Source organism: Oncorhynchus keta, chromosome 19 (assembly GCF_023373465.1).
Source record: "Oncorhynchus keta strain PuntledgeMale-10-30-2019 chromosome 19, Oket_V2, whole genome shotgun sequence".
Taxonomy (NCBI): domain Eukaryota; kingdom Metazoa; phylum Chordata; class Actinopteri; order Salmoniformes; family Salmonidae; genus Oncorhynchus; species Oncorhynchus keta.
The window spans coordinates 23,649,164-23,663,844 of record NC_068439.1 but is presented as its reverse complement, the minus strand read 5'-3'; the positions used below and the strand labels follow the sequence as shown (position 1 = coordinate 23,663,844).

Below are 14,681 nucleotides of genomic sequence, written 5' to 3'. Positions count from 1 at the left end.
AGTTTTGTATTTACAATCTATAAACAAAATTAACTTTATGCACTAAATTACATGAGTTCTTTCTTAACAAATGTGCCCTATTATATTTTTCACTGAGAGGAAAAGTGAATTTCAGTGTAAAAAAGTGTATTTCAGTGTTTAAAAAGTGCATTTCAGTGTAATGAAGTGCATTTCACATCTGTAGTATACATTTAGACAGATCTCCCACCTTTACACTGTTTTGTATCTCCTTTTTAATAAAGCGTTACTTATGATCTATTAAGCTGCTAGAGATGCTGGAGTCCTCAGGTTAGTATTTATGGTGATATGGAAACCCTGTCTATTGGAACAAACTAGATTGATTGATCATGAGTTTTTAATGAAGAGGCAATAATGGGGGTATATTCATATTTCTTAAAGTGTGGCTTTTTGTGTGCATGTAGAAGCTTACGCAACATGCTAGAGATACTTTTTCTATGAAGAAAAAGTCCAAATGTTATCCCTTAAACCCTGGTAGAATATAAACTCTTCACGTATAATAGTGCTAACATTATGAGATATCAAGCAGCCAGTAGGATCTTTTTGATACCCTACTTTTAAAAGAAATGGTGAATAAAACTCAATAGAATAGATTAACTCAGCACAACCTAATATTATCCTTGACATCAGTAAGGCCATTGCGAGATTAAAGGATCAAATCAATTGGGTTATCATAGTGTATAAATCTGAATTTCAGTCTGGAAAAAATGTATATCATCTACACTTAGTCTTGGACATTTCAATAACCAGTCTTGTGATTTGTTGGAATTGTGATGATTTCTCGACCAAAGAAAATAATGTCTATCATACACAGAATAGTAAAGTTTTGCAACTTATGTCATGATTTCCAACTGTCATAGCAATACAATATACCCGTAACATAATTCAGAAATACCTAGGTCTAGTGAACATAATATTTTTATCAGAGCAGATTCTGTTAAATACGTATATTCACACTAAATCGACATTAAGCCAACCATATATCAATATAGGGATCATATTCGATTAATATTAGGCCATTTTAAATATTAAGATGAAGGGGATAAACTGTTCACTTGTTATTATTGCGTTATAGCTTGGTAGTGAGGATCAGGGATGCATCTGTCCCTTTAAGAACGACCGGTCTGGGGTGGCGCTTTCCTCCGCAAGGGCTTCTTGATATTAATAGTGTTGGTGTCTTGAAACTGACGTAATGCTTGGAGTCTGAGGTCCTGTCAAGCGATAACATTTCTGATAAAGAACTGGGATCACTGCAAACTAAACCTCCTTTTCCATCCAGACTCGGGCGTTTTAAATATTATACACAGTCACCCTGATTCCACGTGCACAGGCGAGATTCGATATGTTATATCCCCTCTAACAAAAAAGAAATAGTAGGCTACCCCGAGATCAACAAACAAACAGCACAAAGACGGTTCATGGCTTACGCCAAAGCTCCACCATCTTTCAGACTGCAAAGACTATTGCAATTTAATCAACAGGTAAGGACAACGCGAATCAATGCACGTTACGAGTACGGAGGCGAACAATGTGAAATTACTGTAGTTCCAGAATGCGGATCGCTTTTAGAGAATGTTATGTAATAACTAAGGGATTTCGTGAATCAGTAGTGAGCTACTTTGCTGTAAAAAAAACAGCAGGGCTTCTCCGATTTCACATGGCATGTAGGTTTTGTTGGGTCAAACGCGTGAGAAATTGAAATGGGCTACTTGGTAGAAGCAGTAGCCGTAATAGAGGGTGTAAATATTGAGACAAGGGAGAATAACATGAGTTCCGATCAGTAGGTTTGTTGCTTACTTTTCCCTTCCAATTTCATTTAATAATTAGATTTCAGATGTTGTAGCATTCTTGTAAAGGCGCGACGCATTCTGGATAGGTGTTGGAGACAGAATATAGTTATGGTCTTGAGAATATCTGTGATCTAAGTCACACAAACACACTAATAAGACGAGGATTTTATTTGGCGCATCGCGTATTTCTGTTTTCATTGTTCGTATTAGAGAGCATGGTAGAGAGTATGTTAAGGTGCACTGTTTTTTTTCGGCTTCTGAAACTTTGTATATATTTTGAAGTGTATTTTGATGTTTAATGATTCATTCATGTCGAGAACTGAGTTAAGTTTTCCACTCAACTTTCCGTAAACCGTGATGTTCCTCAAAGATAAGAAAATGCGTAGGCATGACAACACACTCGGGTCAGAAGAATATTTCAACTAATTACAATAAAATGCACATCCAAAAGATTTCACCAGTAGCCTATTTTCTAAAGGTTCCACATGTTATTCGTAACCTACGAAGTTCTAAGTTTTGGTTTTTAGAAAAGTCATGTACCAACTTTGTTACAAAACAAGAAATGTAACAACGTGCTTGTAACTTTATCAATAACTAATCACTTGTTAATTACTTTTTAAAAAGTCAGTCATTTCTCAAAAGTCTTAAATATATTTTCCATGTGCAGGGGATTAGGCTACATCTCAAAGGAGATGACACAGAGGTGCAGTGTGTGTATGTGTGTGTGTCTGCGGAAATCCAGAAAGTTTTTAGAGCAGCATGACTGGGCATCGTGATGAAACAGTTCACTTTTGCAGAAACTCAACATAGCTTTTCATTATGTTTTGCTACAAGCATTATAAAGATAATATAATTCTGCCTTATTACTTATACCTGCCCCATTACTTTTATGAGGAGGTGAGATATTTTGGTCATCTACTCCTCTACTCTTGGTGCAAAGGGCTACTTTCAGAGGCATGTACAAGTTACATATTCTCAGTGTGTTAGCTTGATAGTTACATTATAGCCATGTACATAGTAGCAAATAACCCCCTAAAGGTATTGACTTTTTCAAAAGCATAACGTTTAACATTTAGACAATGTTTCTGTCTATCTAAACGGAATATTTTTCAGTTGGTAAGATCTAAGATCATCTATGAGCACAACTCTAAATCACCCGATTTTCAACTTCACTTAGGCTCTTGTTTGTAGTTACATTGTTATGACACAAAATTCCCCTGTTGGTTCCAGTAGAGGACTCATACTCTTTCCTGTAAACTGTGAAACCAACCTTCCTACACGCCAACATGGGTCTGGAAATGATACACCTTCTGTCTATGAAAGCCCTCTTTCTTGTCAGTGAAAGTTTGTTAATGATGTGGCCAAAGCAAAGAAACACTTTTCATCATTCAGAGGGGAGAAAGGTTAAGCTGAAACATAGTCTCAACAACACTCTGTGTTTAACAATAGTTTAGTTATTTGGACACCTGTATGTCTTATAGACACATTATTTCTGCCTTAATAGTGTTAACACACACATGCATAAAGAGTATTTATTATAAATAATATGCATCAAAACATCTGGTTGCAAAAATCCACTTCTAAAAGTGGACTTTGTCCTCACTGCAGCCTTGTATGTATTACATCTGATACGTGAAGCACTTGGTAAACCGTTAATTAATTAGGTACAATGTTTTGTCACCAAATGTAAGCAGCCACTCTCGCCTCATTTTCTAAGAAGATTTTTTACTTTTGCTTTTATGAGAGGATTATGGAAAATAAAATGACTTGTCATGTGTATTCTGTGGTACTCTATACAGGGAGTGTTTCTTTCAAAAGTGAGAGAAAGATCCACATGGTAAGTTTGATAAGAGCTGTTTGAAGTGACTGCTGAATTGTGCTAGGTATATTTGAAATGTAAATGGGTTCCCATCTGTGAGTTCTTTGGAAGGGGGTATGCAATAGATCAACTCTTGTATAGTTAGGAACTTTACGGCTGACAGATGAATTTGGGTCTCGTTGGTATTAGAAAGCAACAGTGGGGGGTTTGCATTTGTTATACATGGCTTTAGAGTTTGCACAACTACTTTTAGGGGGATTTTTTCGAAACGCTGTGAGGCCAGCCTTTCACTTCGCAGTGTATCTTTGTACCAGATTCACCACGTAGGTGCTGCTTAATAATTCATTATTAATGAAAAATAAAATATTTTGAGGCCTCATGAAAAAAGAAAGAAAGTTACATATAGTATAGAAACTGGTAATGTCTTCAATCCTAAAGGACATGAGAAACCAAGAGCAGATAAAAACTGTGCATAGCTCCTTGTAAAATTGTAGACATCAAAGATGATCATGTAATATGACACGTAGGCTACTACAGAAATTAGGTACAATTGTGATACATTAAGGTTTAGATTTGTTTGGTCGACCCAGCCATCCTTCATTGCCATTCAGCAATGTTTCGGCTTTTTCTGGAGGTGGTTGTATCTCAATGAAAAGATATTGAAACTGAAAATCAGACATACTGTATGACATCTGTATAGTCATTTTTGACCCTCGGAACAGGTTGTGTAGGTTCCTCCCCTCATGTCCATGCACTTAAATAGACAAAGGAAGCTAAGATTTACCATGAATAAAGGCCCACTCACATGTATGTTCTCACGTTGGTGTCTATGGAACACAATGGCCTGTCTCTTTAACCCAAAAGTGCCAACAAGGGTACAGTTTGTTAGAATTTCGAAACCCTTAAAAAAAAATCTTATTTGTTTGAGAATTAGAACCACTTACTTGTGTTAGAAAAGGTTAATAAAATAAAAAGTGTTACTGCTTGACAGACAGTGGCTCTTTGCATTTACATTTCAAATATACCTAGCACAACTCTTTGCAATCATTACTAACTTAGTGTGTTTCAGCAAAACACATGTTGGTGCTTTTAGGGTTAAAAACATTTTAATGCTTTTGCAAATGGCTAGACACATTCCCTGGTGGTTTGATACATGCAACCAGGAGAGGCAGGAAACTTTTGATTTTCTTAAACCATTTGACGTAATTCTAAAGTTTACTTAGAGAGGACAGACAGCAGTAAATGGTAGCCTTAAAAACTTTTAATAGCACCTTAGATTCACCCTGGTAAGCAAATAGTTTGTTTTCCAGATTTGTGGAAAATGGAACCAGGGTAGGAGTATGTGTAAGCAATAGTTGTTGATACAGCTACCTTTTCTCTTTTTATTTGTTTTAAAAAGTCCTTCTCACTGTCAGTTGCTGATGCAAGAAGTGACAGTTCATGTTTTTCACACAACTGTTGTATTTAACAGATTTTCCCCCCTCAAATGTCCATATATTCTGAGCAACAACCTTAAAAGACTAGAAAGTAGGCTTTGTTCTATAGGCTAATAGGGCTCTTCCATGTGTTCACCTGTTAACGCAAGACAGTACTTTAACTACAAAAAAAGGTTTCCCCAACTGGAAAAGCTCCTCGATGTGTCCCCTCCAGCCATGTGGATGGGGGTGGCTTGTACTTGCCTGGCTACACCTCCACATGGCTCTGGCCAACTGACATGTCTTCTATGAGTCTGGATTTGCCCCCCTCCCAGACGATTTCTGGGAGGGAATCACTTAATTATCTAGCTTTGATCATTTGAATCTGCTGTGTAGTGTTAGGGCAAAAACCAAAACGTGCACCCCTTGGGGTCCTGAGGTCCCTGTTTGGGAAATGCAGGGTTAAGGTTAGGGTGAGGGTTAGGTAAGGGTTATGGTTAAGGTTAGGGTAAGGGTAGGAGTTACGGTTAGGGTTTAGGAGTAGGGATGTCCCAAGGATCCCGGATAGCACTAATCAAATTTGAAGTCACACAAACGACTTCTAGGATGGCAGTTTCCGACTGAATTGATGTATTGATCAATAGAGCAGCAGAATGAAATGCAGGGTGAGTTGTCAGGCAAGGCTTGCACTGGGCTCTGTATGCAGCAGTGGCTTCAGGTGTGGTTTACAAGGTGTAATGATGTAGGACTAGACACTTGCTGTTTCATATTTGGGATAAATCAAGAGTCCTGCTATCTGTGTCAGGTAGACATTTTGTGTAGGTTTAGGTCAGGAATTTCCCTTTATTTTCCCCAGCCACACAAGTACCCTACCCTCTGTTCTACACCATACTTATAAAGAGAGTGTGTGTGTGTCTATTTACTGTATCTTAGGATTTCCATAGTGCACTTTGGGGATAGCCAGTGTAGAAATTCCCTACCCATCACCAAAAAAAACAGATATACCCATTGATTAGGAGTAGAGTCTGCTAAAAACGTGGTCCGTTCCCTCTCCTCTCTGGAACACTGACGAGTCAGTTTTGCCTCTCAGTTTATAATGTGTTAGCTCGTTTCTAAGTGTCTGTATGTCAGTGTGTGTTCTTTCTTTCCTCCATTATTTTTCAGTGTTTTTCCTTCTTCTCTCATTGTGGTTTAGTGTTCCTCTCTGCGTCTGTGTGGTCTAGGCCGGCTGTAGTGGGCACAGCATAGGCCATTACATTGTCTCAGACAGGTTGGACAGGATGACTCGTCGAGAAGAAGGGGGAAAATAGTGTTCCCCCGATAATGTTTGTTTTCCTGTTTCCAATTTGGATTGCCAGAGGGCCTGTCGTACCGCTAGAGCTCCTATTCATTCATGAGTCCGACAGACCGGCAGTTTGATGATGCCTGCTGCTTGCTGCTAACGCGGCACAGGACTGACTCTGACTTGTAATGACCACGTCGTTAATTGTGTTTCTACTGATCATGGTTCTTTCTCTCGAAATCACATGGAATGCAAGATGTCGGTCTGTATGGTCTTCCTAACTTTTATAACTTTTTAACTCGTTCCAGCTTCCAAGCTTTAAAAAACATATACTACTTTTGAGGTCTACTTGCATGTTTGATGTGTATTTGTGGGATACGTTTTTAGATACATCTAGGCTTTAAAGAACATATGGTGTTGATTTAGCTTTTTTGTGCGTTTTGAACGGCGTGTGATTGCAGAGAGAGAAGCATTGTGACTCGTGCTGTGGTGGAACCCAGGACTGATATTACCTGGAATCTCCTCTGAAGACACAGGTGGGAGAAGAGAACAACCTTTAAGAAATCTGAGAAAGACCCTGCCAACAACAACAACAACAAAAGCAAGACCAAAGAAAAGACAATGGAATAAATGCATCTCCGGCATGGACGTGGAATAAAGGATACCTCAGTCAAGAACCAGGGCAAGGACTCTGGATGTTGTTCCTACTCTGATATCTGGATCCCTGTGGAATCTGTGCTGATAATGCGCTAACCCAATGCTCGGCAGAGGTATGTATGCTCTCTATTCTTCTATGTCCTGCTATCTGTGACTTGAGTAATACATCGATTAGGCTTAAATATTGTGAATGGTGTTTTATTTTCTACGTAACTTGAAATCGTGACAAGTCAGTGGAGGCCCAAAGTGAATGGGCCCAAAAGGGTTAGGATTGTGATGTTGTATTTTTATAATTTCGGAACCCAAGTCCCAGGCGGGTTTCTCAAAATATGTTTTATAGTACTGTTGCCTGATCCTTGTTGTAGTGGAGTTGAATTGTTCGGCTCTTTCATTTTAAACAGTTTTATGTTCTTAGCTTTGGTATATTCCAGCATTTTGATCTGGTGTTTTAAGTCACTACCATGTATTCCTTTAGCTTATGTGGAATGTTGTCTATACAGACTTAATGTTGTCTCTTTTGACTTAATGTTGTCTATATGGACTTAATGTTGTCTATATTGACTTAATGTTGTCTAAATGGACTTAATGTTGTCTATATTGACTTAATGTTGTCTAAATGGACTTAATGTTGTCTATATTGACTTCATGTTGTCTATATTGACTTCATGTTGTCTAAATGGACTTAATGTTGTCTATATTGACTTAATTTTGTCTAAATGGACTTAATGTTGTCTATATTGACTTCATGTTGTCTATATTGACTTCATGTTGTCTAAATGGACTTAATGTTGTCTATATTGACTTAATGTTGTCTAAATGGACTTAATGTTGTCTATATTGACTTAATGTTGTCTATATTGACTTCATGTTGTCTATATTGACTTCATGTTGTCTATATTGACTTCATGTTGTCTATATTGACTTCATGTTGTCTATATTGACTTAATGTTGTCTATATTGACTTCATGTTGTCTATATTGACTTCATGTTGTCTATATTGACTTCATGTTGTCTATATTGACTTCATGTTGTCTATATTGACTTCATGTTGTCTATATTGACTTCATGTTGTCTATATTGACTTAATGTTGTCTATATTGACTTCATGTTGTCTATATTGACTTCATGTTGTCTATATTTACTTCATGTTGTCTATATTGACTTCATGTTGTCTATATTGACTTCATGTTGTCTATATTGACTTCATGTTGTCTATATTGACTTCATGTTGTCTATATTGACTTCATGTTGTCTATATTGACTTCATGTTGTCTATATTGACTTCATGTTGTCTATATTGACTTCATGTTGTCTATATTGACTTCATGTAGTTTATCACTCTTTTTCTCCCTGGGCCACACACATGCTCATGATTCCCCAGTCGTCTAACATTCTCCGTTCACTCTGCTCTTGTCTATATGGTTCAACTAATCGTATTTCATCTTATTGTTTGTATTGTCATGATCTCATCCTTTACCAAATGTTACAGGAGGTTGTTGCTACAGTATAAAGTAGGTTTCTACAGTGTTGTTATAGCTTACTCATACCTAACATGTATTCATACTAAGAAACAAAGTTCAGGTTATTTTGCAGGGTAGGTTGGAGAAAGTTACTGGCAGTACATATAGATAACAGCATTTCAGGGTATTGACTGATGAAACATGAGTGCTGCTTTGCCTTTGCTGTGAACCTGCAGAGGAATAATTAATTATTGAGATGAGCCTAATTAGTGGGTGAACCAAGACCTGTCATTTTTCAAAACAGCTCAATTTGTCTTCCATTCAACAGTGTGTCCTTGTGCCTGTCATTAGCCAATGCTGGCATCTTATCACTCCTGATAAGTACACTACAGTATTGCAACATTACCATGATTTAATAATTACAATCTTTGGTTTTAATCGCAAGAAGAATTCAGCCATTTAGGCTGTTTATTTCCAAATCAAGTATTATGTTATTTTCTGTGCGTTGCACTATTGTACTCACAGACTTTAGTCTTAAGAGTAATAATGCAAAAGCAACAAGCGTAGAAATGAAATAATCTCATTATGTTTGGAAAGTGAACACATAGTTGAGGGTTTGGACCTCTGGACAGTGGCTGAACTCAAATGCCGTATCTCAAAAAGTGTGCCATGGTAGAACATTCTCTCTCTGTCTGGATACGCATATTAAACACTTGATAATGAGCAGCTATTACGAGACATTTTCTTTGTTAACGCTGCAGAAAGGTTTTCTCATGACAGTCTTGCTATTTCAGCAGATTTGTATAATGTTTAACATATGCTATCTTTTCCATCCAGACTACTCAAAACTGAAAATGTCTCTGTACTTAAGAAACACCATTACCTCTGTTACAGGAGCCAGTGTTATAATGCGCTTAGCTCAAAGATTTCACTTACTGGGAGGTAGGGAGTGTGTTTCATAGAGACAGCTGAGCTATTGTTAACAACCAACATGCATTCATTTGATCCATGTATTTCACATTTCATTCTCATACTAAACTCAGCCATAGAAAACATAGCCCCAAAGAAAAACAATTACAATATTGCCTATTTTAAATTCTTAGTGTAAATTAAAATTTAAATAACTATGCAAGCCCAACCTTGGTAACTGTTTGTATAAAGTGAGGGGCTTGTAGCTCATTTAGTAGAGTATTACACTTGCAATGCCAGCGTAGTGGGTTTGATTCCCGGGTCCATTCGCAAAATGAATGCACTGTATGTCGCTTAGGATAAAGGCATCTGCTAAATGTCTTCAATTATATTATTATAATATTGCATCTAGATGTACTTCTAATTTACGTGACCTAAATGTGGGACATCAGATGTGGGCGAGGTGGATAGAGGATGTTGTTTGACATGTCATATGAGCCCATTCAGAGTGCTGAGTGTGAAGCTATCATCCGGATCAATGTCTGTGCTGAGACCTGTTACTTTTTAGATATACAAGTCCAGGTAGTGATATGTTTTAGTAGGTTAGGTTTTTTTGTTTTGTGGGTAGATCAGCTTTAATATTGCAGATAGATTGTAGCTTCCAGCAATGTAATTGTCAGCATCATTTCCAATTCCCCATATATTTATTATGTAAATATATATATATATATATATATATATTAATTAGGCAAATCATTATAATATATCAAATATTCCATTTAGCAGACGCTGTTATGCAAGGCGACCTACACTCATGTTTGTATACATTTGAAGTATTATATGATATTAATGTGATATTAATGACACAAATACTGACTGCAGTTCTAACACACAGGCGGTTTTACAGGACCAGTAGTGTGAATACTCAACCACGCTCCGTAACCACACACATTTTATTCTGAGCTCTTCTGAACTCACACGGACAAAAGTTTCACATAAAGAATATATGCCCTTAACTTGAGAAATGAGCTGTTGTTTTAACTAATTCACCCCTTTTCTGATAACAGTTTTGTTGGAGGTAAGCAAAAATACTAGGCCCATTAAATGCAGCCTTGATTTCTGTAATCCTTGTGAATTATATGAAGAAATAGGTGAGTCGTCAGCGCAATGCTTCTGTAGGAACAAGCCTCAGTGATATATGGTGTGCCAACGTGTTTGTAGGACGCGCTGTGCCAAATCATTCTATAAGTGCTTATTTAAAAGTCTAAAGACAAGAACATTTTTCATGGTTTTCCGGGTGTCTGTATAAATATTTCTTGTTGGCTTGGTTCTGCTGTTGCTACTCTATGGCACAAGCGGGCCGGGTTTCTTCAGGCCATGTCTGCCAGTTACTGTAGCTCTCTCATGTCCACAGCTTTCTCTTTAACCTAAAGTATCTGTTGCCCCATTTCAGTCCATTTGTCCTTCAAGTCATTTATTTATATTTTTTAAACCCTTAAATTCTTGTTAGGTATCGTCTTTTTTCTACACAGTGCAAGGTAACTGAGCTCTGGATGTCCATGGCTCTTTGTTCGAGGTGTACAGTCTTTTTGACCACTTCTTATTTCCCAGAACAGGATGGAAATCATACATGTATAACTTGGAACATGTAGTGCATCGAAAAGATGCTTATCGTTACGCAGAGCAAGATAATGATCTCTTTGATTGCTGAGTGGAATTGAAACTCTGGTCGGTCGTCTTTTTCACTCTGTCACTTCGCAGCGGTGTTTAACATTACCAAGTGAGGCAATTATGATCAGCAAGAACACTGACTTGTACCCCACATGAGGTTGTGGTTGAAATGAGCTCTTCTGAAAGAAAATTGCCATTAGAGCTTTAGAAGGGTGGCGTGAACCTGCTCATTAAGGAAGGAAAGTTTGAACGTTGGTGGCTGATTACGCCGTCATCTACCCCTCATTCCTCTGCAACTTATTGCAATAACCCTGAACCCCGCTGAACTAATCTAATTAGTTTGAGAACAAGAAATGATCCTGGATCATTTGCAGAATGCTAGACAAAGGAGCGATTCATTCTCTTGTGGCGTTAAAGAAGAAATGGTTAAGTGCAGGCCTGCCTGTTGTTTTTAGTGGATTATTTCCGCAAGGCCTGCACCATATGGTGGTGGAAAAAAAGGCCCCAAAAGGGGCAAAGAAAAAGGGGGACGGGCGCTACAATGAAGCTGCAAAAACAAAGCGTCTTGAGTCAAAACCCATTAAATTAAAGGGTAATGTCAAATGCACCACACACTCAGAGGTTGATTATTTTAAAAGCCGAGCTGCATTAATCAACCTCTTCATCATCATCTTTGTCAGCTTGAATAATGTTTTTTCTTTGCCCTTTTTTTGCATCTAATTGCAGATACACAAAAAAAGGACAAAATGGTACCGACCACACTGTTCACACATATGAGTTGTCTGGTCAGGATCAGCCCAGGAACAATATTGAACTGCTAGTCCAGAACTCCACTGTACATTGTTGAGTAATTCTACGTTGCCAGGCTATTGGTGGGGCTCCATTTCAGGTTACCAAGTGACAGAGATTGCATTCCTTCCTTGTCCATAACTACCCAGGATCCTCCAGGATCAGACCACCAAGGTGTGCCACCCCCATTGGCCACTACTGGGGTGTCTTGCGGCCAGTAGTAGCCCGATGGGAAAATTTGACTTGTTAAATACTGACCTGGGGCAGTTAAATTTACATGCGTCCCAACCCAAGGCTAGTCTCTTCACTTGCCAAAGCAATTAAGAATCATGAACGTTCTCTTTCCTGATGGGGTTGCTTTCCCAAACACTCCAAATAATCCACCCTCAACCCCTCCTCTCCACAGAAAGGCCAATTCACAAATGTAGATGTTGCTACAACATCGGGGAAGACGAACATTACGTTTGACTATAGCCTACCTGGTTGAAAAGCCTTTATTTATTTTTCTAATTGAAGGTTTAGAGGATAGAAACTATTCTGAGTATGCTAGGGCAGTCCACTGTCTGTCTGTGGCTGCTAAACTCAGAAGCTGACTGAGTCCTCTCTCTTTACGTTAGTGGTTATTATCCAGCAGAGGAGTGTGCATCAGTCAGGAGTCTGAACTCTCCGTTGTCGTGTGTTGTATCACTGTTAGTGTCCTTGACAATGGGCCTTAGCTGTATTTAAGTGCATTGTAGAACTGACAGGGAAGTCTCACAGACTGATGTATACCAGAACCACATTAAAGTAGAACTGATACCGTTTGAACTACTTTGCAGAAATGAAACAAAAAGATAATCAGAATATCGCTCTAAGATATAACATTTGCAGTTTATGCTTCAAAACAAACTTTATAAGATGTTTTAAAAATAAATTACATTTGACTGAAAATTCCATTACGTAGAGTAAAGCATTGTTGGCAGAATTAAATGGATGCAGTCAATGCATGATTAATAGTCTAATAGTTGAATACATTTTGCTATCAGGTTGTAAATCATAGCTAGTTCATAGTTTGCTGCCTCCAGCCATTCAGGAGATGAACTGTTTCAGTTTCACTGACCGAATATTTTGAGAGAAGAAAAAGGGCCAGATGAACGCTACCCGTCCCAATGCATAGTGCCAACTGTAAAGTTTGATGGAGGAGGAATGCTGGTCTGGGGATGTTTTTCATGGTTCGGCCTAGGCCCCTTAGTTCCAGTGAAGGGAAATCTTAACGCATCAGAATACAATGGCATTCTAGATGAATCTGTGCTTCCAACTTTGTGGCAACAGTTTGGGGAAGAACCTTTTCTGTATCAACATGACAATGCCCCCGTGCACGAAGCGAGGTCCATATAGAAATGGTTTGTCTAGATCGGTGTGGAAGAACTTGACTGACCTGCACAGAGCCCTGACCTCAACCCCATCGGACACCTTTCGGCCGCGACCGGGAAGTCCGTGGGGCGACGCACAGTTGGCCTAGCGTCGTCCAGGTTAGGGAGGATTTGGCCGGTAGGGATATCCTTGTCTCATTGCGTACTAGCGACTCCTGTGGCGGGCCGGGCGCATTGCACGCTAACCAGGTCGCCAGGTGCACGGTGTTTCCTCCGACACATTGGTGCGGTTGGCTTCCGGGTTGGATGCGCGTTGTGTTAAGAATCATTGCGGCTTGGTTGGGTTGTGTTTCGGAGAACGCATGGCTTTCGACCTTCGTCTCTCCCGAGTCCGTACGGGAGTTGTAGCGATGAGACAAGATAGTAACTACTAACAATTGGATACCACGAAATTGGGGAGAAAAGGGGGTAAAAAATCAAATAAATAAATAAAAATGTTCCAGCATCTAGTGGAAAGCCTTCCCAGAAGAGTGGAGTCTGTTATAGCAGCAAAGGGGGGACCAACTCCATATTAATGCCCATAATTTTGAAATTAGATGTTCGACAAACAGGTGTTCACATACTTTTGGCTGTGTAGTATATGTGTTATATTTGTGTTGGTGATGGTTGTTAGCTTACCATCCTGATAAGGAGTTACAGTACAAAGCTTTATCGAACTTCATAGTGAAACAAAATAGTTAGCAACTTTTATATTTGGATTGTGAATATGACAATGCTCTTTGTGTATCGAAGAAGCTTTGTTCTCCTGATATAGAGCAGTCTCTTTTAGTAGTTTACTATTGACTTTCTGGCAGGAAAGGAGACGGTCCCCTTGCCTCGACAGAACCCATATAGAAACCTCTAAGCCCTTCCTCCCTCTAGCCTTTCTCCCTGCCAGAACCCTGCTCTGGTTGCTGTCGGTATCCTGTCATAAGAGACATACGTTTGGTAGCTCAACTCTTTATCTCTCCCACGCTCCACCCCCCTCTCCTCAGCCCTGGTACCGTCCCATAACTCTTCAGGCATTCCTGTGGACCAGACAGAGAGTGGGTCTGCAGCCGTTCCACCAGGCCCACTCAGCACCTATTATGGTCAACGGGCCGTGGTCGCTGTCAGACCCGGCGCGTTTTGATTCACTGTCCGCCCCGTATCTTCCTGCCTGGGACCTCTTTTCACCATGTTCTTAACTTCCCAGATAGGAGATAAAATATCCATAAACAGCACTTGAAAGAAAATGTAAATGTTTATAGACTTCCTGCGAGACTTATCTGATATTGTTCTTATTTATACGTCCAGGAGTTGACTAAAAGTTGCCTGGGACAAGCCAAAACTCAGCTAAAGCCCCTCTTAGTACAGGGTGCCTGGGCTGTGCCAGTGGAGGCTGCGACTGAACAGAAGGTTTAAGTGGACAGTTGGCCCTGTAGACGAGGAGCAAGGCTGTCACTGGGGCTGGAAAGAATTCTGAGATAGTACAAGACAT

General features: G+C 39.2%; 1 protein-coding gene across 3 annotated transcripts in view; it reads left to right on the top strand.

Annotated features, from left to right (window-relative positions):
* Nucleotides 1-1,202: 1,202 nt before the first annotated feature.
* Nucleotides 1,203-14,681, top strand: part of trps1 (trichorhinophalangeal syndrome I) — a 181,082-nt gene continuing 167,603 nt past the window's right edge. The window contains exons 1-2 of one of the 3 annotated variants that reach the window (XM_052470059.1): nucleotides 1,203-1,499; nucleotides 6,855-7,094. In XM_052470059.1, the coding sequence (XP_052326019.1) occupies nucleotides 7,082-7,094 (13 nt within the window). In that variant the 5' untranslated portion in view covers nucleotides 1,203-1,499; nucleotides 6,855-7,081. Of the gene's footprint in view, nucleotides 1,500-6,785; nucleotides 7,095-14,681 lie in introns of all 3 variants that reach the window. The other 2 variants (XM_052470058.1, XM_052470060.1) reach the window with 2 other exon arrangements.